Below are 25,790 nucleotides of genomic sequence, written 5' to 3'. Positions count from 1 at the left end.
GAGACCTATGGGTCCTGAGTCCTGGTAGAAGTTTCAAAACTGACCTTGGATCAGCATCTTGATCCTGTTCTAAACAGAAATAGTATAGTATTAGAGTCTTGTCTGCAGTGAATTCCACCTGTAACACCCAGCAGCCCTTCCCATGACATTCCAGTGGCTGCAGCATCAGCTAAACTCCCACTACAGCACTAGTCTTCCCACACCAACTGGTATCTTTCCTCTCATACTCCTCACTAACTCTGTGTAAACATGACCCGCTGTGTTAAATTAAACATTATTTCAGCAAAGTCATGATCTTAAATCTAAAGTTATGATGGCCAGATTGTCAACAGTTTTAGCATGACGGTGTGTTTTAGTTTCAATCGTAGTAGTAATGACATGATCGGAATCCATGGAACGGTATCGAACACATCAGACATGCTTTCCATGTGTTTAATACCATTCCATTTACTCCATTCCAGCCATTATTATGAGCCGTCCTCCCCTCAGCAGCCTCCTGTGGTTTCAATATGCACAAACTGTAAAAACCTTGAGAATGTATGTTTATAGTCCGTCTAACACAATGCTTTTTCTCTTGTCTCCCTGCTCAGCGCTCGTCCATAGCCACAGAGGAGAGAGATGTTTATGAGGAGCTGCTGACCCAGCAGGAGATCCAGAGCTGCGTCGACCTTGTTAACAGTAACTACCGTCACTCTTATGACCTCAAAAATGTGTATTCTGAACATCTAGGATAGGCCTTCAGGATGTGACTGGTAGATCTTCTACCTTTTCCACAGCCGGTTTAAGATCTCATGTCAAAACAAGGGGTTGGACACCCCTTGTCTACAGATTTGTGGCTGAGGGTTGATTTATTTGGGATGTGTCCCGTGTCTGTCTCCATCCAACCCCTGCTCCCTCGTGTCTGTCTCTCCAGCCCAGGTGGCGGTGCGGCAGGTGAACCAGGCCATCTCTGCCCAGAATGAGGCTGCTCTGCTAGTTGGGCTCAAGGTGCTGGCCCTGGGGCTGCTGGGAGTCCAGGAGGCTAACTCTCACTGGTACATGGAGCACTTCACCTCCTACTGCCAAGTCGAGGCTCGGGTCAGTAAGGACACTGGTCAAATGGTGGGTTCACGTCTAGTAGGTTGGCTATACCATATGGCTATGGGCTACACTAGTTCATTTAGCAGACCAAGATTTGCTTAGAATTCCATTCCATTATTTGATATTTTGTAGTATGAAGAATACAATTGAACATAGCTGAATGAAATAGAAAAGGATATTTTCTCCAAACGATTTCTGAGGGAGTACGTACATGCGGCTATTCTGTGTTGAGCGGTTAACAAAGAAACTGGGTCCTCCTATATGCTTAATTTATAGTTATATGCAACTTTAGTTGTGATTCAAACGTTGGGCTATATGTTTTGATTTTTAATACATTCTAAGGCTGCATGATGTGACCTAAAGATGATTTGAAAAAAATTGCACGAAAGGCATGAGCTCTGCTTAGTTTCTTGCGCAGGCTGTACATTTACATTACATTTACATTTAAGTCATTTAGCAGACGCTCTTATCCAGAGCGACTTACTGTACACACTACATCAGTCTCTGATTCACAATTTGACAAGCACTTGACATGCCTTGAATTTCCTGGTGACATCCCCCTTGTGTGGCTGTAATGCCCCCTAAAAAAATCCATGCCTTTTGCGGCCAGAGGCCGTTGTGCCCTTGGGCTGAATATAATCATTATAATTCCCTTCTCCCGGCTGCGTGCTCTGAAGCACCTCTCACTCACATGGCTCTCTCAGATATCTCAATTCTTATTAGCCAATGCCCGTCACGTGATCGGGTCCTTCTCACAGGCATCTCAGCTCCGAAGTAGGCTACAAGGCAAGACCGACACATCGGGGACAGTTGTGGGATGCGATAGATCCCAAATTAATACAACCACTCACATCAAAAAAACTTTTAAAAGCAATGAGGCTGATGCAACAGATCAGAACGTTTAGCTTAAAATGTTGATCAATTATTAGGCTGTTTCTTCACTTTATAAGCGCAGCAATGTGCACATGGTAGTAGGCTATAAGCGCAAATGTTCTAAAATGCAATCAATTAGCGGGAAAACACCATTCTTAAAAGTGACTGTAAATACGATAATGCATGTAATGCTTGATTATAAAGGTGCATTTTTATGGTTAAAATCATGTTCCCCAAACTTAAAGCTCACGCGCCGCTTATGTATGCCAGTTAGGCTCTACACCGGTTGTAAAGCAGATTTATGTGCTTCATTTCAAGAAGTTATTTGGCCCCTCTAGTTGTAATACAAACCGTATCAAAATATATAGGCCTATGGGCTAGGCTACATGATGTTTGCGACTATCATTTGAAAAACTCGCACAAAAAAGACATGCTCTGTTTCTTGCCTTACTGCACACAAGCTGGGCATCATTCACAAGATATAGCCTATCACTTGTGAATGATATATATTAATATTGTCAGACTATTCTTGATTTAATTTTGTCTTTACATATATTATTTAGTATATGTGTGAAATAAGTTTTGATTTAGAATGGACCATTATCATGCACGTGTCTCGGAACAGGGGCAGGGTAAAAAAAATACATGTCATCTATGCACTTAAATAGCAAATGGAGGACGCTTTTCCTGTTCATTATTCACGCCAGCCAGGTAGGCTATACTCCTGTTGCAAAGCAATGTGCTTAATATTAGGAAAGTTGAGAAATAAATATAGTAGGCCTAGCCAAAAGAAAGCTGTTGGGATCCTCCTCTTTTTAATAGAGTCCATCAAAACTCTGAAATGTTGCGCAGAAAAGGGCTCATGGGCTCTCATGAAGTGTTTGATTAGATTTTAGAACACATTTGCATTGATGTCAGAGTGATTAGATGGACAATAGAGTGCTGAGTACCAGGCAGTTAGCAAGTTTGGTAGGCTACTAATGACCAGCAGCAGCATCAGAGCTTAGAGAAGCCTAGTTATCGTGACTAAACGGACATGTGGAATTTGACTGCGTCATGACTCGAGACCGCCGGTGTGGCGGTAATACGGTCACCATAACAGCCCTAGTAGGGGATATAAGGTATCCCATAAAAATAAGTGAGAATGCCTACACACTGTGTGTTTGCCTTTAAGAGCATAAGATGGCAGTCTTAATTCATTGATGCAAGTTGCATTAGTGTTACAGAACCCAGAATTTTCTATTGAATTGAACTTGTCACCCAAACACTTTCTCTGTGGACCTCAGGACGATGGAGGTGCAGTGATGCTGGAGAGGGAGGAGATTCAGAGGGTGGTCATATCCTGTAACGACTTTGCTGAGGCAGAGAAACGAAGTAAGCACCCCTCACCCTCCATCACTCATTTTGTAATATTCCCCAGTGTTTCAAAGTTCAGTGTTGGTACTATAAGTATGTATGTGTGTGTATGTCTTTGCCCCTATAGTACAGTTAATATGAAAATGTTGAGTATGATATTTTTGCTACGCAGAACTGGAGGCCATTACAGTGATCAACTCGGCCATTCGTCATGGAGTAGCAGCAGAGACTATAGAGGAGCTGATAAACCCAGAGGCCCAGCTCCCCATAGTCTACCAGACTGCTGCCAACCTCTACCAGACCGAACTGTTCAGCCTGCAGATACAAGGAGCAAAGGTGACACACGCACAAACACAGAGACATTACATTATAATGTTGTACAGTTGTGGTTGCTGGTTGTCACACCCTAGCTAGGTTGGCCGGTGGGCAGACAGTTGTGCGTGTGTGTCTGGTTGTATGTCCAGTATATGATCACTAATCTCTGGTTGTATCTAACAGGCAGGCCTGGGGCATGAGGAGCTGTCTGTTGCAGTGGAGATGCTGTCTGCGGTGGCCGTGCTCAACGAGGTACTGGACACCAAGGACCCCCAGGCTGTCACTGAACAGCTTTCTGACTCTCCTCTGGGCTTCAGCAACATGGACCACGACAACCTGCACAGGTAGCTACCAACACCACCACCACAACCTGCACAGGTAGCTAACACCACCACCACAACCTGCACAGGTAGCTAACACCACCACCACAACCTGCACAGGTAGCTACCAACACCACCACCACAACCTGCACAGGTAGCTACCAACACCACCACCACAACCTGCACAGGTAGCTAACACCACCACCACAACCTGCACAGGTAGCTAACACCACCACCACAACCTGCACAGGTAGCTAACACCACCACCACAACCTGCACAGGTAGCTAACACCACCACCACAACCTGCACAGGTAGCTAACACCACCACCACAACCTGCACAGGTAGCTAACACCACCACCACAACCTGCACAGGTAGCTAACACCACCACCACCACAACCTGCACAGGTAGCTAACACCACCACCACCACAACCTGCACAGGTAGCTAACACCACCACCACCACAACCTGCACAGGTAGCTAACACCACCGCCACCACAACCTGCACAGGTAGCTAACACCACCGCCACCACAACCTGCACAGGTAGCTAACACCGCCGCCATCACAACCTGCACAGGTAGCTAACACCGCCGCCATCACAACCTGCACAGGTAGCTAACACCGCCGCCATCACAACCTGCACAGGTAGCTAACACCGCCGCCATCACAACCTGCACAGGTAGCTAACACCGCGCCATCACAACCTGCACAGGTAGCTAACACCGCCGCCATCACAACCTGCACAGGTAGCTAACACCGCCGCCATCACAACCTGCACAGGTAGCTAACACCGCCGCCATCACAACCTGCACAGGTAGCTAACACCGCCGCCATCACAACCTGCACAGGTAGCTAACACCACCGCCATCACAACCTGCACAGGTAGCTAACACCACCGCCATCACAACCTGCACAGGTAGCTAACACCACCGCCATCACAACCTGCACAGGTAGCTAACACCACCGCCATCACAACCTGCACAGGTAGCTAACACCACCGCCATCACAACCTGCACAGGTAGCTAACACCGCCGCCATCACAACCTGCACAGGTAGCTAACACCGCCGCCATCACAACCTGCACAGGTAGCTAACACCGCCGCCATCACAACCTGCACAGGTAGCTAACACCGCCGCCATCACAACCTGCACAGGTAGCTAACACCGCCGCCATCACAACCTGCACAGGTAGCTAACACCGCCGCCACCACAACCTGCACAGGTAGCTAACACCGCCGCCACCACAACCTGCACAGGTAGCTAACACCGCCGCCACCACAACCTGCACAGGTAGCTAACACCGCCGCCACCACAACCTGCACAGGTAGCTAACACCGCCGCCACCACAACCTGCACAGGTAGCTAACACCGCCGCCACCACAACCTGCACAGGTAGCTAACACCGCCGCCACCACAACCTGCACAGGTAGCTAACACCGCCGCCACCACAACCTGCACAGGTAGCTAACACCGCCGCCACCACAACCTGCACAGGTAGCTAACACCGCCGCCACCACAACCTGCACAGGTAGCTAACACCGCCGCCACCACAACCTGCACAGGTAGCTAACACCGCCGCCACCACAACCTGCACAGGTAGCTAACACCGCCGCCACCACAACCTGCACAGGTAGCTAACACCGCCGCCACCACAACCTGCACAGGTAGCTAACACCGCCGCCACCACAACCTGCACAGGTAGCTAACACCGCCGCCACCACAACCTGCACAGGTAGCTAACACCGCCGCCACCACAACCTGCACAGGTAGCTAACACCGCCGCCACCACAACCTGCACAGGTAGCTAACACCGCCGCCACCACAACCTGCACAGGTAGCTAACACCGCCGCCACCACAACCTGCACAGGTAGCTAACACCGCCGCCACCACAACCTGCACAGGTAGCTAACACCGCCGCCACCACAACCTGCACAGGTAGCTAACACCGCCGCCACCACAACCTGCACAGGTAGCTAACACCGCCGCCACCACAACCTGCACAGGTAGCTAACACCGCCGCCACCACAACCTGCACAGGTAGCTAACACCGCCGCCACCACAACCTGCACAGGTAGCTAACACCGCCGCCACCACAACCTGCACAGGTAGCTAACACCGCCGCCACCACAACCTGCACAGGTAGCTAACACCGCCGCCACCACAACCTGCACAGGTAGCTAACACCGCCGCCACCACAACCTGCACAGGTAGCTAACACCGCCGCCACCACAACCTGCACAGGTAGCTAACACCGCCGCCACCACAACCTGCACAGGTAGCTAACACCGCCGCCACCACAACCTGCACAGGTAGCTAACACCGCCGCCACCACAACCTGCACAGGTAGCTAACACCGCCGCCACCACAACCTGCACAGGTAGCTAACACCGCCGCCACCACAACCTGCACAGGTAGCTAACACCGCCGCCACCACAACCTGCACAGGTAGCTAACACCGCCGCCACCACAACCTGCACAGGTAGCTAACACCGCCGCCACCACAACCTGCACAGGTAGCTAACACCGCCGCCACCACAACCTGCACAGGTAGCTAACACCGCCGCCACCACAACCTGCACAGGTAGCTAACACCGCCGCCACCACAACCTGCACAGGTAGCTAACACCGCCGCCACCACAACCTGCACAGGTAGCTAACACCGCCGCCACCACAACCTGCACAGGTAGCTAACACCGCCGCCACCACAACCTGCACAGGTAGCTAACACCGCCGCCACCACAACCTGCACAGGTAGCTAACACCGCCGCCACCACAACCTGCACAGGTAGCTAACACCGCCGCCACCACAACCTGCACAGGTAGCTAACACCGCCGCCACCACAACCTGCACAGGTAGCTAACACCGCCGCCACCACAACCTGCACAGGTAGCTAACACCGCCGCCACCACAACCTGCACAGGTAGCTAACACCGCCGCCACCACAACCTGCACAGGTAGCTAACACCGCCGCCACCACAACCTGCACAGGTAGCTAACACCGCCGCCACCACAACCTGCACAGGTAGCTAACACCGCCGCCACCACAACCTGCACAGGTAGCTAACACCGCCGCCACCACAACCTGCACAGGTAGCTAACACCGCCGCCACCACAACCTGCACAGGTAGCTAACACCGCCGCCACCACAACCTGCACAGGTAGCTAACACCGCCGCCACCACAACCTGCACAGGTAGCTAACACCGCCGCCACCACAACCTGCACAGGTAGCTAACACCGCCGCCACCACAACCTGCACAGGTAGCTAACACCGCCGCCACCACAACCTGCACAGGTAGCTAACACCGCCGCCACCACAACCTGCACAGGTAGCTAACACCGCCGCCACCACAACCTGCACAGGTAGCTAACACCGCCGCCACCACAACCTGCACAGGTAGCTAACACCGCCGCCACCACAACCTGCACAGGTAGCTAACACCGCCGCCACCACGACCTGCACAGGTAGCTAACACCGCCGCCACCACGACCTGCACAGGTAGCTAACACCGCCGCCACCACGACCTGCACAGGTAGCTAACACCGCCGCCACCACGACCTGCACAGGTAGCTAACACCGCCGCCACCACGACCTGCACAGGTAGCTAACACCGCCGCCACCACGACCTGCACAGGTAGCTAACACCGCCGCCACCACGACCTGCACAGGTAGCTAACACCGCCGCCACCACGACCTGCACAGGTAGCTAACACCGCCGCCACCACGACCTGCACAGGTAGCTAACACCGCCGCCACCACGACCTGCACAGGTAGCTAACACCGCCGCCACCACGACCTGCACAGGTAGCTAACACCGCCGCCACCACGACCTGCACAGGTAGCTAACACCGCCGCCATCACGACCTGCACAGGTAGCTAACATCACCGCCGCCATCACGACCTGCACAGGTAGCTAACATCACCGCCGCCATCACGACCTGCACAGGTAGCTAACATCACCGCCGCCATCACGACCTGCACAGGTAGCTAACATCACCGCCGCCATCACGACCTGCACAGGTAGCTAACATCACCGCCGCCATCACGACCTGCACAGGTAGCTAACATCACCGCCGCCATCACGACCTGCACAGGTAGCTAACATCACCGCCGCCATCACGACCTGCACAGGTAGCTAACATCACCGCCGCCATCACGACCTGCACAGGTAGCTAACATCACCGCCGCCATCACGACCTGCACAGGTAGCTAACATCACCGCCGCCATCACGACCTGCACAGGTAGCTAACATCACCGCCGCCATCACGACCTGCACAGGTAGCTAACATCACCGCCGCCATCACGACCTGCACAGGTGGCTTACACCACCATCACGACCTGCACAGGTGGCTAACATCACCAACACCATCACGACCTGCACAGGTGGCTAACATCACCAACACCATCACGACCTGCACAGGTGGCTTACACCACCATCACGACCTGCACAGGTGGCTAACATCACCAACACCATCACGACCTGCACAGGTGGCTAACATCACCAACACCATCACGACCTGCACAGGTAGCTAACATCACCAACACCATCACGACCTGCACAGGTGGCTTACACCACCATCACGACCTGCACAGGTGGCTAACATCACCAACACCATCACGACCTGCACAGGTGGCTAACATCACCAACACCATCACGACCTGCACAGGTGGCTAACATCACCAACACCATCACGACCTGCACAGGTAGCTAACATCACCAACACCATCACGACCTGCACAGGTGGCTTACACCACCATCACGACCTGCACAGGTGGCTAACATCACCAACACCATCACGACCTGCACAGGTAGCTAACATCACCAACACCATCACGACCTGCACAGGTGGCTTACACCACCATCACGACCTGCACAGGTGGCTTACACCACCATCACGACCTGCACAGGTGGCTTACACCACCATCACGACATGCACAGGTGGCTAACATCACCAACACCATCACGACATGCACAGGTGGCTAACATCACCAACACCATCACGACCTGCACAGGTGGCTAACACCACCAACACCATCACGACCTGCACAGGTGGCTAACACCACCAACACCATCACGACCTGCACAGGTAGCTAACACCATCACGACCTGCACAGGTAGCTAACACCATCACGACCTGCACAGGTAGCTAACACCATCACGACCTGCACAGGTAGCTAACACCATCACGACCTGCACAGGTGGCTTACACCACCATCACGACCTGCACAGGTAGCTAACATCACCATCACGACCTGCACAGGTAGCTAACATCACCAACACCATCACGACCTGCACAGGTGGCTTACACCACCATCACGACCTGCACAGGTGGCTAACATCACCATCACGACCTGCACAGGTGGCTAACATCACCAACACCATCACGACCTGCACAGGTAGCTAACATCACCAACACCATCACGACCTGCACAGGTGGCTTACACCACCATCACGACCTGCACAGGTGGCTAACATCACCAACACCATCACGACCTGCACAGGTAGCTAACATCACCACCACCATCACGACCTGCACAGGTGGCTTACACCACCATCACGACCTGCACAGGTGGCTAACATCACCAACACCATCACGACCTGCACAGGTAGCTAACATCACCAACACCATCACGACCTGCACAGGTGGCTTACACCACCATCACGACCTGCACAGGTGGCTTACACCACCATCACGACCTGCACAGGTGGCTTACACCACCATCACGACCTGCACAGGTGGCTAACATCACCAACACCATCACGACCTGCACAGGTGGCTAACACCACCAACACCATCACGACCTGCACAGGTGGCTAACACCACCAACACCATCACGACCTGCACAGGTAGCTAACACCATCACGACCTGCACAGGTAGCTAACACCATCACGACCTGCACAGGTAGCTAACACCATCACGACCTGCACAGGTAGCTAACATCACCAACACCATCACGACCTGCACAGGTGGCTTACACCACCATCACGACCTGCACAGGTAGCTAACATCACCATCACGACCTGCACAGGTAGCTAACATCACCAACACCATCACGACCTGCACAGGTGGCTAACATCACCAACACCATCACGACCTGCACAGGTGGCTAACATCACCAACACCATCACGACCTGCACAGGTAGCTAACATCACCAACACCATCACGACCTGCACAGGTGGCTTACACCACCATCACGACCTGCACAGGTGGCTTACACCACCATCACGACCTGCACAGGTGGCTTACACCACCATCACGACCTGCACAGGTGGCTAACATCACCAACACCATCACGACCTGCACAGGTGGCTAACACCACCAACACCATCACGACCTGCACAGGTAGCTAACATCACCAACACCATCACGACCTGCACAGGTGGCTTACACCACCATCACGACCTGCACAGGTGGCTAACATCACCAACACCATCACGACCTGCACAGGTGGCTAACACCACCAACACCATCACGACCTGCACAGGTAGCTAACATCACCAACACCATCACGACCTGCACAGGTGGCTTACACCACCATCACGACCTGCACAGGTAGCTAACACCATCACGACCTGCACAGGTAGCTAACACCATCACGACCTGCACAGGTAGCTAACACCATCACGACCTGCACAGGTAGCTAACACCATCACGACCTGCACAGGTAGCTAACATCACCAACACCATCACGACCTGCACAGGTGGCTTACACCACCATCACGACCTGCACAGGTAGCTAACATCACCAACACCATCACGACCTGCACAGGTGGCTAACATCACCAACACCATCACGACCTGCACAGGTAGCTAACATCACCAACACCATCACGACCTGCACAGGTAGCTAACATCACCAACACCATCACGACCTGCACAGGTGGCTTACACCACCATCACGACCTGCACAGGTGGCTTACACCACCATCACGACCTGCACAGGTGGCTTACACCACCATCACGACCTGCACAGGTGGCTAACATCACCAACACCATCACGACCTGCACAGGTGGCTAACACCACCAACACATTCACGACCTGCACAGGTAGCTAACACCACCAACACCATCACGACCTGCACAGGTAGCTAACACCATCACGACCTGCACAGGTAGCTAACACCATCACGACCTGCACAGGTAGCTAACACCATCACGACCTGCACAGGTAGCTAACACCATCACGACCTGCACAGGTAGCTAACACCATCACGACCTGCACAGGTAGCTAACACCATCACGACCTGCACAGGTAGCTAACACCACCATCACGACCTGCACAAGTAGCTAACACCACCACCATCACGACCTGCACAGGTAGCTAACACCACCACCATCACGACCTGGCACAGGTAGCTAACACCACCATCACAACCTGCACAAGTAGCTAACACCACCATCACAACCTGCACAGGTAGCTAACACCACCACCACAACCTGCACAGGTAGCTAACACCACCATCACAACCTGCACAGGTAGCTAACACCACCATCACAACCTGCACAGGTAGCTAACACCATCAACACCTTCACAACCTGCACAGGTAGATAACACCATCAACACCTTCACAACCTGCACAGGTAGCTAACACCACAACTATCTGTCATATCACAGGTAACCCCACAACCATGTCCCTCGAGAGGAAACTCTCCACAGCTCACCACAGTTGCACACAGATAACACCTAGAACTGTCTGTCTGCCTAATATGTAACCTCCCTTGGCCTTCCCCCTCTCCCCCCCCCCCCTCTCGCTGTCTCCTCTCCTCCTTGCCCCTCCCCCCTCCCACTCTCTCCTCTTGCCTCTTCCTCTTTTCCCCTCTACCCCTCTCACCACTCTCCATCCCCCTCTCCCCCTGTCTCTCAGGTACGCAGACACTCTGATCAGCCTCAGAGCTAACAGTCTGTCCCGCGGCCTGGAGTTCCTCACCTGGAATGATGTTCAGAAGACCATCGACACGGTCAATCTGCAGGTGCACGAGGAACACGAGCGTAGGTCACATCCTCTTAACTGGTTGCATCCCAAATGCAACCCTATTCCCTATTTAGACCAGGGCCCATAGGGGATAGGGTGCTAAGTCCAACCATTTCACTATGGCTGGTAGAATAATCTGCAGTCTCGAATACATAAATCCACACACTATAAATCTGAAATTTACATGATGAAGTAGTACTGAGTTCAGTGTCATTATGGTTGTTCACCTGCTGCTTGGTGCAGTTCAACTCTCCCCTGACTGTCCAACTCTCCCCTGACTGTCCAACTCTCCCCTGACTGTCAATCTCACTACATGTGCTGTCTGTCTCATTCCCCCTCTAGGTATTATTGCTATATCTGAGATCAATGAGGCACTGAGCTATGGTGACCCTAACCAGACCCTCTCTGCCCTGCTCCTGCCCACGGCCAAACTGCAGGGAGTCAACCCAGCCACAGCCAAACACTACCACGACGTCCTGCAGAACACCAAGCTAATCCTCTGCAAGGTATTATACTGCCAGCCATTATGATATCCTACACTGAGTGTACAAAACATGGATTGTGTATGTGTGCCACTCAGAGGGTGAATGTGCAAGACAAAAGATTTAAGTACCTTTGAATGGGGTATGGTAGTAGGTGCCAGGCTCACCGGTTTGTACGTCAAGAACTGCAATGCTGCTGGTTTTTTCACTCAACAGTTTCCCGTGTGTATCAAGAATGGTCCACCACCCAAAGGACATCCAGCCAACTTGACCCAACTGTGGGAAGCATTGGAGTCAACATGGGCCAGCATCTCTGTGGAACGCTTTCAACACCTTGTAGAGTCCATGCCCGATGAATTGAGGCTTTTCTGAGAGCAACAGGGGAGGTGCAACTCAATATTAGGAAGGTGTTCCTAATGTTTAGTACACTCCGTGTATATTCCCTCAAGAGCAGAGAAATCTTCATTCATTTCATGGACAGAGTGCTACTCAGAGGCTTGGGATCACAGCTGTTGATCAGATCTTACAGATCTAGGTTGCCCTATTCGCTATATAGTGTGTTATTTTGATCAGCGCCCAGTGCTCTGGTCAAAAGTAGCGCACTATATAGGGAATATGGTGCCATTTGGGACGCACTCTAGATCTGTAACCTAGACTTAATAAGAGAGAGGGCCTGAGACATGAATGAGATGGTCAGTGATTAATGGGAGCATGCTGTAAACCCTGCTCCTTCTATGATGTGTGATATCTACTTCTATCAATATGACCATTTTAAATATTCAGTAAAATGGGAATTAATTAACAAATGAATGTATGGGAATAGGCCTACATGAATACACTTAATTTGTACTGAAAGGGTATTATTTACAAGTTGTCATTGTGAACAAGACATAACAGTACATGAAGGTAACTTTGAAGTAGTCGTGTCCTTTTTGGCTCCAACACTGTCTGGTTTCTTAACATCCTCTGGGAGAATTGTTTTTGTCATCACTGTTGCCGCCAGCTGGCTTTTCAGGACATCCTTGCTGATAAAGTACACAAATGAAACCATCAATACTAGAATGGACATGAACCTTCTATGACGGTATAAATGGTCAGCCATTTTGGTAAGGGAGTTGGTAAGCCATCAGTCAGCCAGTGCTGTGATAAGATATTGTGTAAAACAATGATTTTTAAGATTATCTGCACAGTATGTTTGTTAGCTAGCCAGCCAGCCAGCCAGTTTAAGTGTAGTGATTCCACGCATTTTTCAAATGATCTGCCAATATGCCAACATTCCGTACAAACAATGCAGTGAATCCACAGCCATACACTGGCTCAAATCAGTTGATGATAGCAACAAGTACTGAATCATATTATAACACTTACAGCTTTCCAAGAAAGAGAAAATATGTTTACATAGATTGTAGAGGCTATTTATACAGAAAATAGTTGGTAATATTTGACAGACTATGGGAGGCGCACAGTACTACATAGAGCCATGGCTACATGGAACTCTATTCCACATCAGGTAACTGATGCAAGCAGTAGAATCAGATTTTTTTTAAACAGATAAAAATACACCTTATGGAACAGCGGGGACTGTGAAGAGAGACACATACACAGCAGGAGTTCAAACTGTAAAAGCCAGTAACTACATTTATATATAAAAATAGATTTTATCAAGAAAAACTATGCTACATTTTTATCTCTGGGACCCTCAGGATGACAAAGCGGCGCAAGATTGGTGAATATCTCAAACCAGTTGCCGTGATAAAAGTTTTGTTGTGCCCTCTCCTCAAACAATAGCATGGTATTGTAAATTGGACAGTGCAGTTAGATTAACAAGAATTTAAGCTTTCTGCACATATAAGACATGCATACAGTGGCTTGCGAAAGTTTTCACCTCCCTTGGCATTTTTCCTATTTTGTTGCCTTACAACCTGGAATTAAAATTGATTTTGGGGGGGTTGGTATCATTTGATTTACACAACATGCCTACCACTTTGAAGATGCACATTTTTTTTTATTGTGAAACAAACAAGAAATAAGACAAAAAAAACAGAACTTGAGCGTGCATAACTATTCACCCCCGCAAGTCAATACTTTGTAGAGCCACCTTTTGCAGTAATTACAGCTGCAAGTGTCTTGGGGTATGTCTCTATAAGCTTGCCACATCTAGACACTGGGATTTTTGCCCATTCTTCAAGGCAAAACTGCTCCAGCTCCTTCAAGTTGGATTGGTTCCGCTGGTGTACAGATTTTCAATTGGATTGAGGTCTTGGCTTTGACTAGGCCATTCCAAGACATTTTAAATGTTTCCTCTTGAACCACTCAAGTGTTGCTTTAGCAGTATGCTTAGGATCATTGTCCTGCTGGAAGGTGAACCTCCGTCCCAGTCTCAAATCTCTGGAAGACTGAAACAGGTTTCCCTCAAGAATTTCCCTGTATTTAGTGCCATCCATCATTACTTAAATTCTGACCAGTTTCCCAGTCCCTGCCAATGAAAAACATCCCCACAGCATGATGCGGATGGATGGTGTTCTCGGGGTGATGCGAGGTGTTGGGTTTGCGCCAGACATCGGGTTTTCCTTGATGGCCAAAAAGCTCAATTTTAGTCTCATCTGACCAGAGTACCTTCTTCCATATGTTTGTGGAGTCTCCCACATGCCTTTTGGCGAACACCAAACTTTATTTATTTCTGGCCACTCTTCCGTAAAGCCCAGCTCTGGAGTGTACGGCTAAAAGTCCTCCTACGGACAAATACTCCAATCTCCGCTGTGGAGCTTTGCAGCTCCTTCAGGGTTATCTTTGGTCTCTTTGTTGCTTCTCTGATTAATGCCCTCCTTGCCTGGTCTGTGAGTTTTGGTGGGCGGCCCTCTCTTGTCAGGTTTGTTGTGGTGCCATATTCTTTCCATTTTTTAATAATGGATTTAATGGTGCTCTGTGGGACGTTCAAAGTTTCTGATATTTTTTTATAACCTAACCCTGATCTATACTTCTCCACAACTTTGTCCCTGACCTGTTTGGAGTGCTCCTTTGTCTTCATGGTGCCGCTTGCTTGGTGGTGCCCCTTGCTTAGTGTTGTTGCAGTCTCTGGGGCCTTTCAGAACAGGTGTGTATATATACTGAGATCATGTGACACTTACATTGCACACAGATGGATTTTTTTAAACTAATTGTGACTTCTGAAGGTAATTGTTTGCACCAGACATGAAATCCAAATAAAAATCTATTTAAATTGCAGGTTGTAATGCAACAAAATAGGAAAAACACCAAGGAGGGTGAAAACTTTTGCAAGGCACTGTATGTCCTGGAAAGTTGGCTGTTACTTACAATGTCATTCTAGTCACATTAGTGCACGTTAGCAGCAACCATCCCGTTCCTGTAGAGGTTATTAACTAGAACACTAACACTGATTGACATAGACTGTACTAGCCAAAGCTAGCCAAAGTGCCATTTTTCTGGTTGAAGTGTTTTACATATAATGCAGTGGATTTGCGATGATTACACAAACATTATATTAAGCAGGACATTCATACAAGCTTTACAGTCCAATTATAATCCAGAAGTAGTGTGAAATGCAGTCAGTCATAAGAATGCAGGAACCTGTTTACCGGGATTTCCCACCCAAAACCACTCTCTTTTCCTGGGATAAATAACTGCGAGAAACCGGTAAATTATAATAAAATATTTATATGAATAGCATAGCCTGAAATGGAACTGTTAAATTATATGCAATGTCTACATCTGGCTTCACTACAACCTCTGCATGATGAATCAACTCTTAGGGTGGGGACAGACCCATCTCAGTATGGAGTGCAATTCACAATGCATGTAGACCTATCATCTCATTATGGTCACTTTTTTTTTTCTTGTGACAGGTAGGCCTACATTTGCTGCAGCATAACCTATACCACAGTAATATAAAGACCGAATGCAGCATAACCTATACCACAGTAATATAAAGACCGAATGCAGCATAACCTATACCACAGTAATATAAAGACCGAATGCAGCATAACCTATACCACAGTAATATAAAGACCGAATGCAGCATAACCTATACCACAGTAATATAAAGACCGAATGCAGCATAACCTATACCACAGTAATATAAAGACCGAATGCGTGTCTAATTTACCCAACTCCATCTGGCTTTCGGGGTCACCTTTTTTTTAATTGCAGCTGCAGAGTTTTAAAACAGTCTATCACTCGAATATCATTGCTTTAAATCGGCCTTCTTTCCAACACACGCGCACACACACACACACACACACACACACAGATTCTCTACACCGGAACAGCAAGTCTCTGAGGTGTCCTTCTGAGCGAAGCAAAGCGTCGTCTGGAGGCAGTTGTCCTGGACATGAGCACACACAGGAATGGGTCCAGACAGCTGTGGAAGCAGCACAGACACACTGCAGCGCTGGAGTACACATACAGCCCGTCCTCTCCACTGGTGGACAGCCTCACATAGTGGGCAATATGGAGGACGCCACTGGGAGCGAAACACACGGTGAAGATGAGGAAGACCAGTGTACTGACTCTGATGAAGGGTGTCCAGTCGAGGCCTGAGCGACCCAGGTGCCATACCACCGCCACATGGGTCCAGGCACAGGTCACAAATGGCACGAGGAACCCTAAACAGACCAGTGTCAGCCTGTAGGGCACCAGCAGGGCATGGGAATCCTCCTCCAGGGGCAGTATGTCATGGCAGGTGATGAGGCCCATACGGGGCAGCAAGAAGCTCTGCCTCACCAGGAGCTCTGGTACCGCAGCTGCTCCAAACAGGCCCCACATGCCCAGGCTTGCCCCCAGGGTCCAGGCCTTCTTGGGCAGCCGACTGTAGAGGAAGGGCCTCACCACGGCCAGGTATCAAATCAAATCAAGTTTATTTTATATAGCCCTTCGTACATCAGCTAATATCTCGAAGTGCTGTACAGACACCCAGCCTAAAACCCCAAACAGCAAGCAATGCAGGTGTAGAAGCACGGTGGCTAGGAAAAACTCCCTACAAAGGCCAAAACCTAGGAAGAAACCTAGAGAGGAACCAGGCTATGAGGGGTGGCCAGTCCTCTTCTGGCTGTGCTGGGTGGAGATTATAACAGAACTATGCCAAGATGTTCAAAATGTTCATAAGTGACAAGCATGGTCAAATAATAATCATGAATAATTTTCAGTTGGCTTTTCATAGCCGATCATCAAGAGTTGAAAATAGCAGGTCCGGGACAGGTGGCGGTTCCATAACCGCAGGCAGAACAGCTGAAACTGGAATAGCAGCAAGGCCAGGTGGACTGGGGACAGCAAGGAGCCATCACGCCCGGCAGCCCCGACGCACGGTCCCAGGGCTCAGGTCCTCCGAGAGAGAGAAAGAGAGAGAGAAGGAGAGAATTAGAGAGAGCCAAGATTTTCAAAATGTTCATAAATGACAAGCATGGTCAAATAATAATCAGGAATAAAAGTCAGTTGGCTTTTCATAGCCGATCATTAAGAGTTGAACAGGTAGGGGTTCCATAACAGCAGGCAGAACAGTTGAAACTGGAACAGCAGCAAGGCCAGGTGGACTGGGGACAGCAAGGAGTCATCATGCCCGGTTTGCCGTGGCGTATGGTCCTAGGGCTCAGGTTCTCCGAGAGAGAGAAAGAAAGAGAGAACGAGAGAATTAGAGAGAGCATACTTAAATTCACACAGGACACTGGATAAGATAGGAGAAGTACTCCAGGTATAACCAACTGACCCTAGCCCCCCGACACATAAACTACTGCAGCATAAATACTGGAGGCTGAGACAGGAGGGGTCAGGAGACATTGTGGCCCCATCCGATGATACCCCCGGACAGGGCCAAACAGGAAGGATATAACCCCACCCACTCTGCCAAAGCACAGCCCCCACACCACTAGAGGGATATCTTCAACCACCAACTTACAGTCCTGAGACAAGGCCGAGTATAGCCCACAAAGATCTCCACCACAGCACAAACCAAGGGGGGGCGCCAACCCAGACAGGAAGATCACGTCAGTAACTCAACCCACTCAAGTGACGCACCCCTCCTAGGGACGGCATGAAAGAGCACCAGTAAGCCAGTGACTCAGCCCCTGTAATAGGGTTAGGGCCAGAGAATCCCAGTGGAGAGAGGGGAACCGGCCAGGCAGAGACAGCAAGGGCGGTTCGTTGCTCCAGAGCCTTTCCGTTCACCTTCACACTCCTGGGCCAGACTACACTCAATCATATGACCTACTGAAGAGATAAGTCTTCAGTAAAGACTTAAAGGTTGAGACCGAGTCTGCGTCTCTCACATGGGTAGGCAGACTATTCCATAAAAATGGAGATCTATAGGAGAAAGCCCTGCCTCCCGCTGTTTGCTTAGAAATTCTAGGGACAATTAGGAGGCCTGCGTCTTGTGACCGTAGCGTACGTGTAGGTATGTACGGCAGGACCAACTCGGAAAGATAGGTAGGAGCAAGCCCATGTAACGCTTTATAGGTTAACAGTAAAACCTTGAAATCAGCCCTTGCCTTAACAGGAAGCCAGTGTAGGGAGGCTAGCACTGGAGTAATATGATCAAATTTCTTGGTTCTAGTCAGGATTCTAGCAGCCGTATTTAGCACTAACTGAAGTTTATTTAGTGCTTTATCCGGGTAGCCGGAAAGTAGAGCATTGCAGTAGTCTAACCTAGAAGTAACAAATGCATGGATTAATTTTTCTGCATCATTTTTGGACAGAAAATTTCAGATTTTTGCAATGTTACGTAGATGGAAAAAAGCTGTCCTTGAAACAGTCTTGATATGTTCGTCAAAAGAGAGATCAGGGTCCAGAGTAACGCCGAGGTCCTTCACAGTTTTATAGGTAGCGCTTGAGGCTGATGCATGCGATGGTGTGGGCAGAGCAGTAGACGTTGCAGTAGAAACAGGCGGTGACGACGCGTCAGGCCACCTCGCCGAACACCCAGTTGTTTCCGTTGAGGTGGTAGTGGATGCGGAGGGCCAGGGAGAGCAGGAGGAGCAGGTCAGAGAGGGCCAGGCTCAGGTAGAGGACAGCCATGGAGTAGGACCTGGCCCGGAGCCTCAGGAAGGCCAGGATGAAAGCGTTAGAGGGGATGCCCACTGCCATGGCCAGGAGATAGGCTGAGGGGATGAGCCTGGTGCTGAGGAGCCCCGTGGTGTAGGCTGCTGCAGGGTCCTCCAGCCCAGGGGCCCCAGGGGACAGCGGGACCAGGCTGGGGGGCCCTGTCTCTGCTGTACAGTTGGACTCGTATCCCCTGCCATTGAATGTCTTTGGTTTCAACACATCTGGGACCGTTCTTTTTGTCTTGAGTTTCTCCTCTGTTTGCGGTAAAATAGGGGGAAGAATATTTCCATAGATTTTAATTCACATGAGAGGTTTTATACTTTGCATACATAGTCATGAAACACAGTATAAAATGGAAATGTTGTTTTAAAGTTAGTTATCTGAAAATTCTGTTTAAAACATGTATGATGATTTAGACTTCATCATACATGTGACCAAATGTGACAGTATACTGGGGGAAGAGTGAATCTCCATGTGTATATTGTCAAGCTGAAGACCTTCTGGCATAACATTTGGTTAGAGAAAACATGTCTTGTTTTCCTGTTTGAGGGGAAACGGAACCATTCAACTCAGCCTAAAGAACTGACAATAAACAGCTTTACCAAGTGGATAAAAAGTCCCAAATGTAATATGAAATTCCAAGGTTAAGGTTCTTAGAGGTTCTATAAAATCCTAATGAGAAATGTAAAAAGAAAGTGACTTAACCATTGTCCTGGAGAGAGAGTTCTACCAACAGACAGAAGAGTATCCCAGATAGTAGGTTTGCAATGTCTTTCTCCTATCTCTTCCACGTTATTATTCCAACTCAAAGCCCTCTAGTTCTTCACTAGACCTGCTATAGGCTAGTTGTCTACTAGCAGGATCAACCACCAGCAGGATCAACAACTAGCAGGATCAACTGGCCATCCAGACTGCTGGTTCACTTGGTCAGACAGGCTACTGTACTGTAAGTCCACACTCCGATAGTGTTAACACTGAACCATCAGGCTGTATGCATTTTGTGTGTGTATTTTTTTCATGTCCAGTCCTGAAACTGAATTCCTGATCTCTGTGTCAGCAGCTATTTGCTGATTCGGTGTAGTGGGAGGAGACATTCGTTGCAGCGGGAGGAGACACCCTAATAGTTTACAGTGCATTTCTCACTTTGGTTTTTTCCCTTAGTGTTCTATTATCCCATTCCCAGGAAGACCTTTGGCTGTTTCAATGTTATGGGTTTATTGTGCAAGTTTCTGTGACTGAAGACCTTCTTGACTAATGAAGATCTTCTTGACTAGCCTAATGTTACAGTAACAAGATTGACTGCATGTCCTAAAGCTATTCAGATACTGTACGGTCAGTGGGTAATTCTCAGGTCAACATCAGATCCACTTCATGGCAGAAACCAAGGGCATGTTTTCCCTTGACTTCCTTCCTGCCTTTTGTGTGGTTAGGGAGAATAAACGTTCAGTGAGGCTTTTCTGCTATTTTAGGTGGTGTTTGAGCCCCCATGACCAATGTTGTGGACTGAGCTGAAGATGTTTTGGCCACTAACTAACAATCAGGGTTTTAACATTTTCCCTCAGGTCTTACCTGTGGACACAGAGGAAATGGTAGAGCTTCTTGTTCATGCTAGTGCTGTTTTCGTAGCTGTTAATATGCTTCATACCTGGGCTTCAAATACTTGAACAATCTTTACAAATAATTTATCTGTGCCTGTTTGAGCTTGCCTGGCTTAATAAACCAATAGAAAGACCCTGTCCATTTGGCCTGAAGTGCTCAAACTATTTTAAATTATTTTGTATTTGAACCCAGGTATGATATATTTAGCTGTTGCTTTGGAATGCCAACTGTACATGTGCTGTCTTGGATAGTGTTTGGAAAAAGAACATTCAGTTAAGGCTCAATCCTAACTTGAGATTTGTGGTCCTAACTCAAGCGCTAAAATTACAGCAAAGTTCTAATTATATGTGAACATCTCAAGCTAGAATTTGGCATTGCATTGTTTGTTTTTGTTCGTGTGGTCTACCACTCTGAAAAGCAGAGATTGACTCAGTATGTGTCTGTGACTCCAGAGCTCGGGGGATGAGTCTGCTGTGCTGTGGCTCAACCAGATCCAAGAAGGCGTACACACAGCCAACCAAGATGAAGAGGAAGCTCTCACATGTAGGCACACCATGCTCACTCACAACCACATGCTCTAAACCATCAACAAATATGTTCTTAGAAGTTCTTCAACCTTTCAAATGTCTTAACTCCAGCCACTGGATAAGAGTGTCTGCTAAATTACCAAAATGTCATAACTGTTCCTTTGTGTGTTTCATCTGTGGCAGTGGCTGGAGCAGTGGCAGACATCAACAGGGAGGTGGTGGCGGGAGACTCCCAAATCACCCTGCAGGCCCTCCAATCACCCCTGCCAGGGCTGAGAGGGGTTCTGTCTGAGTGTGCAGACACCTACCAGACACAGCTGGGCCAGCGCCAGGACCTCAACGTTACTACTGGTAACCTGGCATACAATCTGCTTTATAAATCAATGTATTACTCATTTGTACGCCTACACCTACAATGTAACAGACTAAATAAGCATTTATGGATGTTTGTTCTCTCGTCAAGACACTTTCTCTCACACAATTCAAGACATTACCCTCCCAACTTGTCTTAACGTGTAACGTCAAATGCTGGAGATTAGGATGGTCTCAGGTTAGGATTCATCCCTATTCAGGATTCCTCCCTAAATGTATGACATGTTGTTTCCTCTGCAGCAGGCAGCAGTGACAGTGTGTGGGTGAAACACCAGATCAAGGGAGGTTATGACTACTACTACAACCTGGAGAACAGAGAGGGGACTTGGGAGGAGCCAGAGGACTTCACACACAACAGCACACAGCTCAGCAGAGAGGAAATACAGGTACATCCACACCTGCTTGTATGTTGGAGAAATACCTTTCTACATTATAATTGATGAAAATATGTTACTTAAAACGTTGGGACAATGTACAAATAACATTCTCATACTAAATTACACTTTACCATAGACCACGTAACATGTTGTAAGTCATGTATAATACATTACAACACTAGAAGAGTATTCATGTGTGTGTCCCCTGGTCAGAGTGTGGTTGGAAGTGTGACAGCGGAGTATAACAGGGAGCAGTTATGGTTGGCCAACGAGGCCCTAGTAACTCAGCTACAGGCTCGGGTTAGAGGTTACCTGGTGAGGAGAGCTCACGCCCAGAGACTGGACTTCCTACGACAACAAGAACCACACGTGGTCCGACTACAGGTACTATACTGTGTCATATGTTCTACACCGACCGGTTTATTAAGTCAAACACAAATGTAATATCTACAGTTAATATTCACGTACTGCTTTTGTAGTTTACTCAAAAATACTGAAACACACATGGACAGAGCTGGTTCTGGTTTTGATTTCCTCATGTTTATATATAGGCCTCCTGGAAGGGCTATAAACAGAGGAAGATATACAAAGACAGAATTAATGTGCTACAAAGCAACGTGGGGACTGTCGTCAAGGTAATGTGTTTTGGGGCTGTGAGCCTTATTGGAAAGAGAGAACATTAGTTTGAAATGGTGAGAAAGCAAGTGTCAATTTTCAGGAGACTCATCTCAAATTAAAACACAGTTTCCCGTTGCTGACATTGTTGTATTCCTCCTGGTCCAGCTTCAGTCGTTCGTTAAAATGTGGAGAGCCAAAAGTAAATACTCTCAAAGACTGCAGTATTTCAAAGACCATGTGAGTAACAAAGCACCTACAAATGAGGAGTTATGTAATGTATTCATATTATATCATATTATTCGTCAGTGATATTTGCTGAAGCTTGATTACCTTCTGTCTTGTTTGTATGTTCAGGAGAAAGACATAGTGAAGATCCAGGCTTTCCTCAAGGCTAACAAAGCCAGAGACGATTACAGAACACTCAGTGAGTTCAGACAGCATTTAATACGTCACACATTTTTAAAGAAGTCACAGTTTCAGACAGAGAAGGAACTACCTGAACCTCTCCGATACAATTGCAATGTTCATTTGTTTATCTTTTTAATGTTTTTATGTTTGTCTGTGTCCGTCTTTCTCTTTTTGTGTCTGCCCTGTAGCCGGGGCTCAGGACCCTCCTCTGTCGGTGGTGCGTAAGTTTGTACACCTGCTGGAGCAGAGCAGCCTGGACCTACTGGAAGAACAGGAAGTGACACGGCTTAGGGAGGAAGTGGTCACTAAGATCCGCTCCAATCAGCAGATGGAGAAAGACCTCAACCTGATGGACATTAAGATTGGCCTGCTAGTCAAGAACAGGATCACCCTACAGGTGATATTTTATAGTTCAACACACCGAGGGAACATGACTGACAAAACAATGCTTTTCAACACAACTGAGAAACTGCTTATTCCCAACAGTCCTGCTACAGTTCCCAGAGCCATTCCCCTTATGCTGCTGATAACAACTGTTTCTGGAGATAGCGCTTAGTCTACAATAGTCATAGGCCTGCTCAGATACTTGGATAATGCATTCCTCTTCCCTGTCTTTCTTAAAGTTATCACTGATCAAACACAACTGGATAGGTGAGCAGGGCTTTTTTCATGCTGCCTACTGTCCATCTTTCCAGGATGTGGTTTCCCATAGTAAGAAGCTGACGGTGAAGAAGAGTAAAGAAGAGCTGGCTGCAGGGGACAGGCAGGGCATCAAGGCACTGAGCAAAGACAAGAGGAAGAAACTAGAGGCTTACCAGCACCTCTTCTACCTGCTGCAGGTGAGTTCGAAACACAGAACACACTAAGACACGTGCACACATTCACACACACACATACACACTCTTTTACCTCGATCTCATCTCCTCTCCACAGACCAACCCTTCGTACCTGGCCAAGTTGATCTTCCAGATGCCCCAGAACAAGTCTACTAAGTTCATGGACACAGTGATCTTCACCCTGTATAACTACGCCTCCAACCAGAGAGAGGAGTACCTGCTGCTCAAACTCTTCAAGACCGCTCTGGAGGAGGAGATCAAGTGAGTGGAACTTTCACCTGTCCCAAACCTCCCTTATATAGTTACTACAGATGGTCTAGCCTGGGTGCCATTATTTCTTTGCACTCATGATAAGGCAACGATGTACAGTAGCACTGAGTGCAACAGACAGTAATCCACGTTCCCTCTTACTTCATAACTCAAGGATCCTCTCCAATCATATACAGTATTATATATAAGTTGTCTGATGTTTCCTGAATATAAAGGAATAATATGGTTGCATGATAAAATGTGTCTCTCTTGCTCTCCCTCAGGTCCAAGGTGGATCAGATCCAGGACATCGTGACTGGGAACCCCACGGTCATCAAGATGGTGGTGAGCTTCAACCGTGGAGCCCGTGGTCACAACACGCTGAGGCAGCTGCTGGCACCTGTGGTCAAGGAGATCATCGAGGACAAGGGCCTGGGCATCAACACCAACCCTGTGGAAGTGTACAAGGCTTGGGTCAACCAGCTGGAGACCAACACTGGAGAGGCCAGGTGGGGTACACACACAGACAGTGGTGAAAAAATACTTTAAAGTACTACTTAAGTAGTTTTTTGGGGTGTCTGTACTTTACTATTTATATTTTTGCCAACTTTTACTTCATTACATTCCTAAAGAAAATGTAAATTTGACAACTTTTTTACTCCATACATTTTCCCTGACAACCCAAAGTACTGCTGAAATTCACGCACTTATCAAGAGAACACGTGGTCATCCCTACTGCCTATGGTCTGGCGGACTCACTAAACACATGCATCTTTTGTAAATAATGTCTGAGTGTTGGAGTGTGACCCTGGCTATCCATACATTTTTAAAAACAAGAACATGGTGCCGTCCACTTTGCTTACTGTAAGGAATTTGAAATGATTTATACTTTTACTTTTGATACTTAAGTATATTTTAATAATTCGATTTACTTTTGATACTGAAGTATATTTTAAACCAAATACTTTTACTCAAGTAGTATTTTACTGGGTGACTTTTACTTTTACTTGAGTAACTTTCTATTAAGGTATCTAAACTTTTACTCAAGTATGAAAATTGCATACTTCTTCCACCACTGCACACACAAATACAATCACACACATAGACAACATGCGTACACTCACACAAACATACACTGACCTCAATGTTGTCCTACCTCTCTCAGTAAACTGCCTTACGAGGTGACCCCGGACCAGGCCATGTCACACGAGGAAGTACGTGCCAAGCTGGAGTCCTCCAGTCAGGCGCTGCGGACAGCCACAGACAAAGTGCTCAACTCCATCGTGTCGTCACTGGACAACATCCCGTAAGTCTAAGGCCTGGTTGGAATTCTTAAAAAATGCGTCC

At 48.4% G+C, this 25,790-nt stretch overlaps 2 protein-coding genes across 5 annotated transcripts in view; one reads left to right on the top strand and one right to left on the bottom strand.

Annotated features, from left to right (window-relative positions):
- The window catches only part of LOC139545239 (ras GTPase-activating-like protein IQGAP2), a 101,428-nt gene that overhangs the window by 56,700 nt on the left and 18,938 nt on the right, over positions 1-25,790 (top strand). For 2 of the 4 annotated variants that reach the window (XR_011669014.1, XM_071352792.1), the window contains exons 9-27: positions 591-678; positions 914-1,116; positions 3,240-3,327; positions 3,482-3,645; positions 3,808-3,968; positions 11,818-11,942; positions 12,268-12,431; positions 21,509-21,599; positions 21,767-21,934; positions 22,196-22,341; positions 22,546-22,716; positions 22,884-22,967; positions 23,116-23,187; positions 23,305-23,374; positions 23,547-23,755; positions 24,054-24,197; positions 24,292-24,455; positions 24,728-24,952; positions 25,609-25,749. Coding sequence is in view for 3 of the 4 variants with exons in the window: in XM_071352792.1 (XP_071208893.1) it covers positions 591-678; positions 914-1,116; positions 3,240-3,327; positions 3,482-3,645; positions 3,808-3,968; positions 11,818-11,942; positions 12,268-12,431; positions 21,509-21,599; positions 21,767-21,934; positions 22,196-22,341; positions 22,546-22,716; positions 22,884-22,967; positions 23,116-23,187; positions 23,305-23,374; positions 23,547-23,755; positions 24,054-24,197; positions 24,292-24,455; positions 24,728-24,952; positions 25,609-25,749 (2,678 nt within the window). In the remaining variant the exon portion in view is untranslated. The remainder of the gene's footprint in view (positions 1-590; positions 679-913; positions 1,117-3,239; positions 3,328-3,481; positions 3,646-3,807; positions 3,969-11,817; positions 11,943-12,267; positions 12,432-21,508; positions 21,600-21,766; positions 21,935-22,195; positions 22,342-22,545; positions 22,717-22,883; positions 22,968-23,115; positions 23,188-23,304; positions 23,375-23,546; positions 23,756-24,053; positions 24,198-24,291; positions 24,456-24,727; positions 24,953-25,608; positions 25,750-25,790) is intronic. The other 2 variants (XM_071352794.1, XM_071352793.1) reach the window with 2 other exon arrangements.
- Positions 13,247-17,264, bottom strand: LOC139545983 (proteinase-activated receptor 3-like; the record flags this gene model as incomplete). Its single annotated transcript, XM_071354247.1, has 1 exon — positions 13,247-17,264. A coding segment is annotated over one exon (585 nt), but the record flags the coding sequence as incomplete, so codon positions are not given.

Source organism: Salvelinus alpinus, chromosome 19 (assembly GCF_045679555.1).
Source record: "Salvelinus alpinus chromosome 19, SLU_Salpinus.1, whole genome shotgun sequence".
NCBI classification, from domain to species: Eukaryota; Metazoa; Chordata; class Actinopteri; order Salmoniformes; family Salmonidae; genus Salvelinus; species Salvelinus alpinus.
Note: the sequence above shows the minus strand (reverse complement) of the source record. Positions and strands in the feature narration are given on the sequence as shown.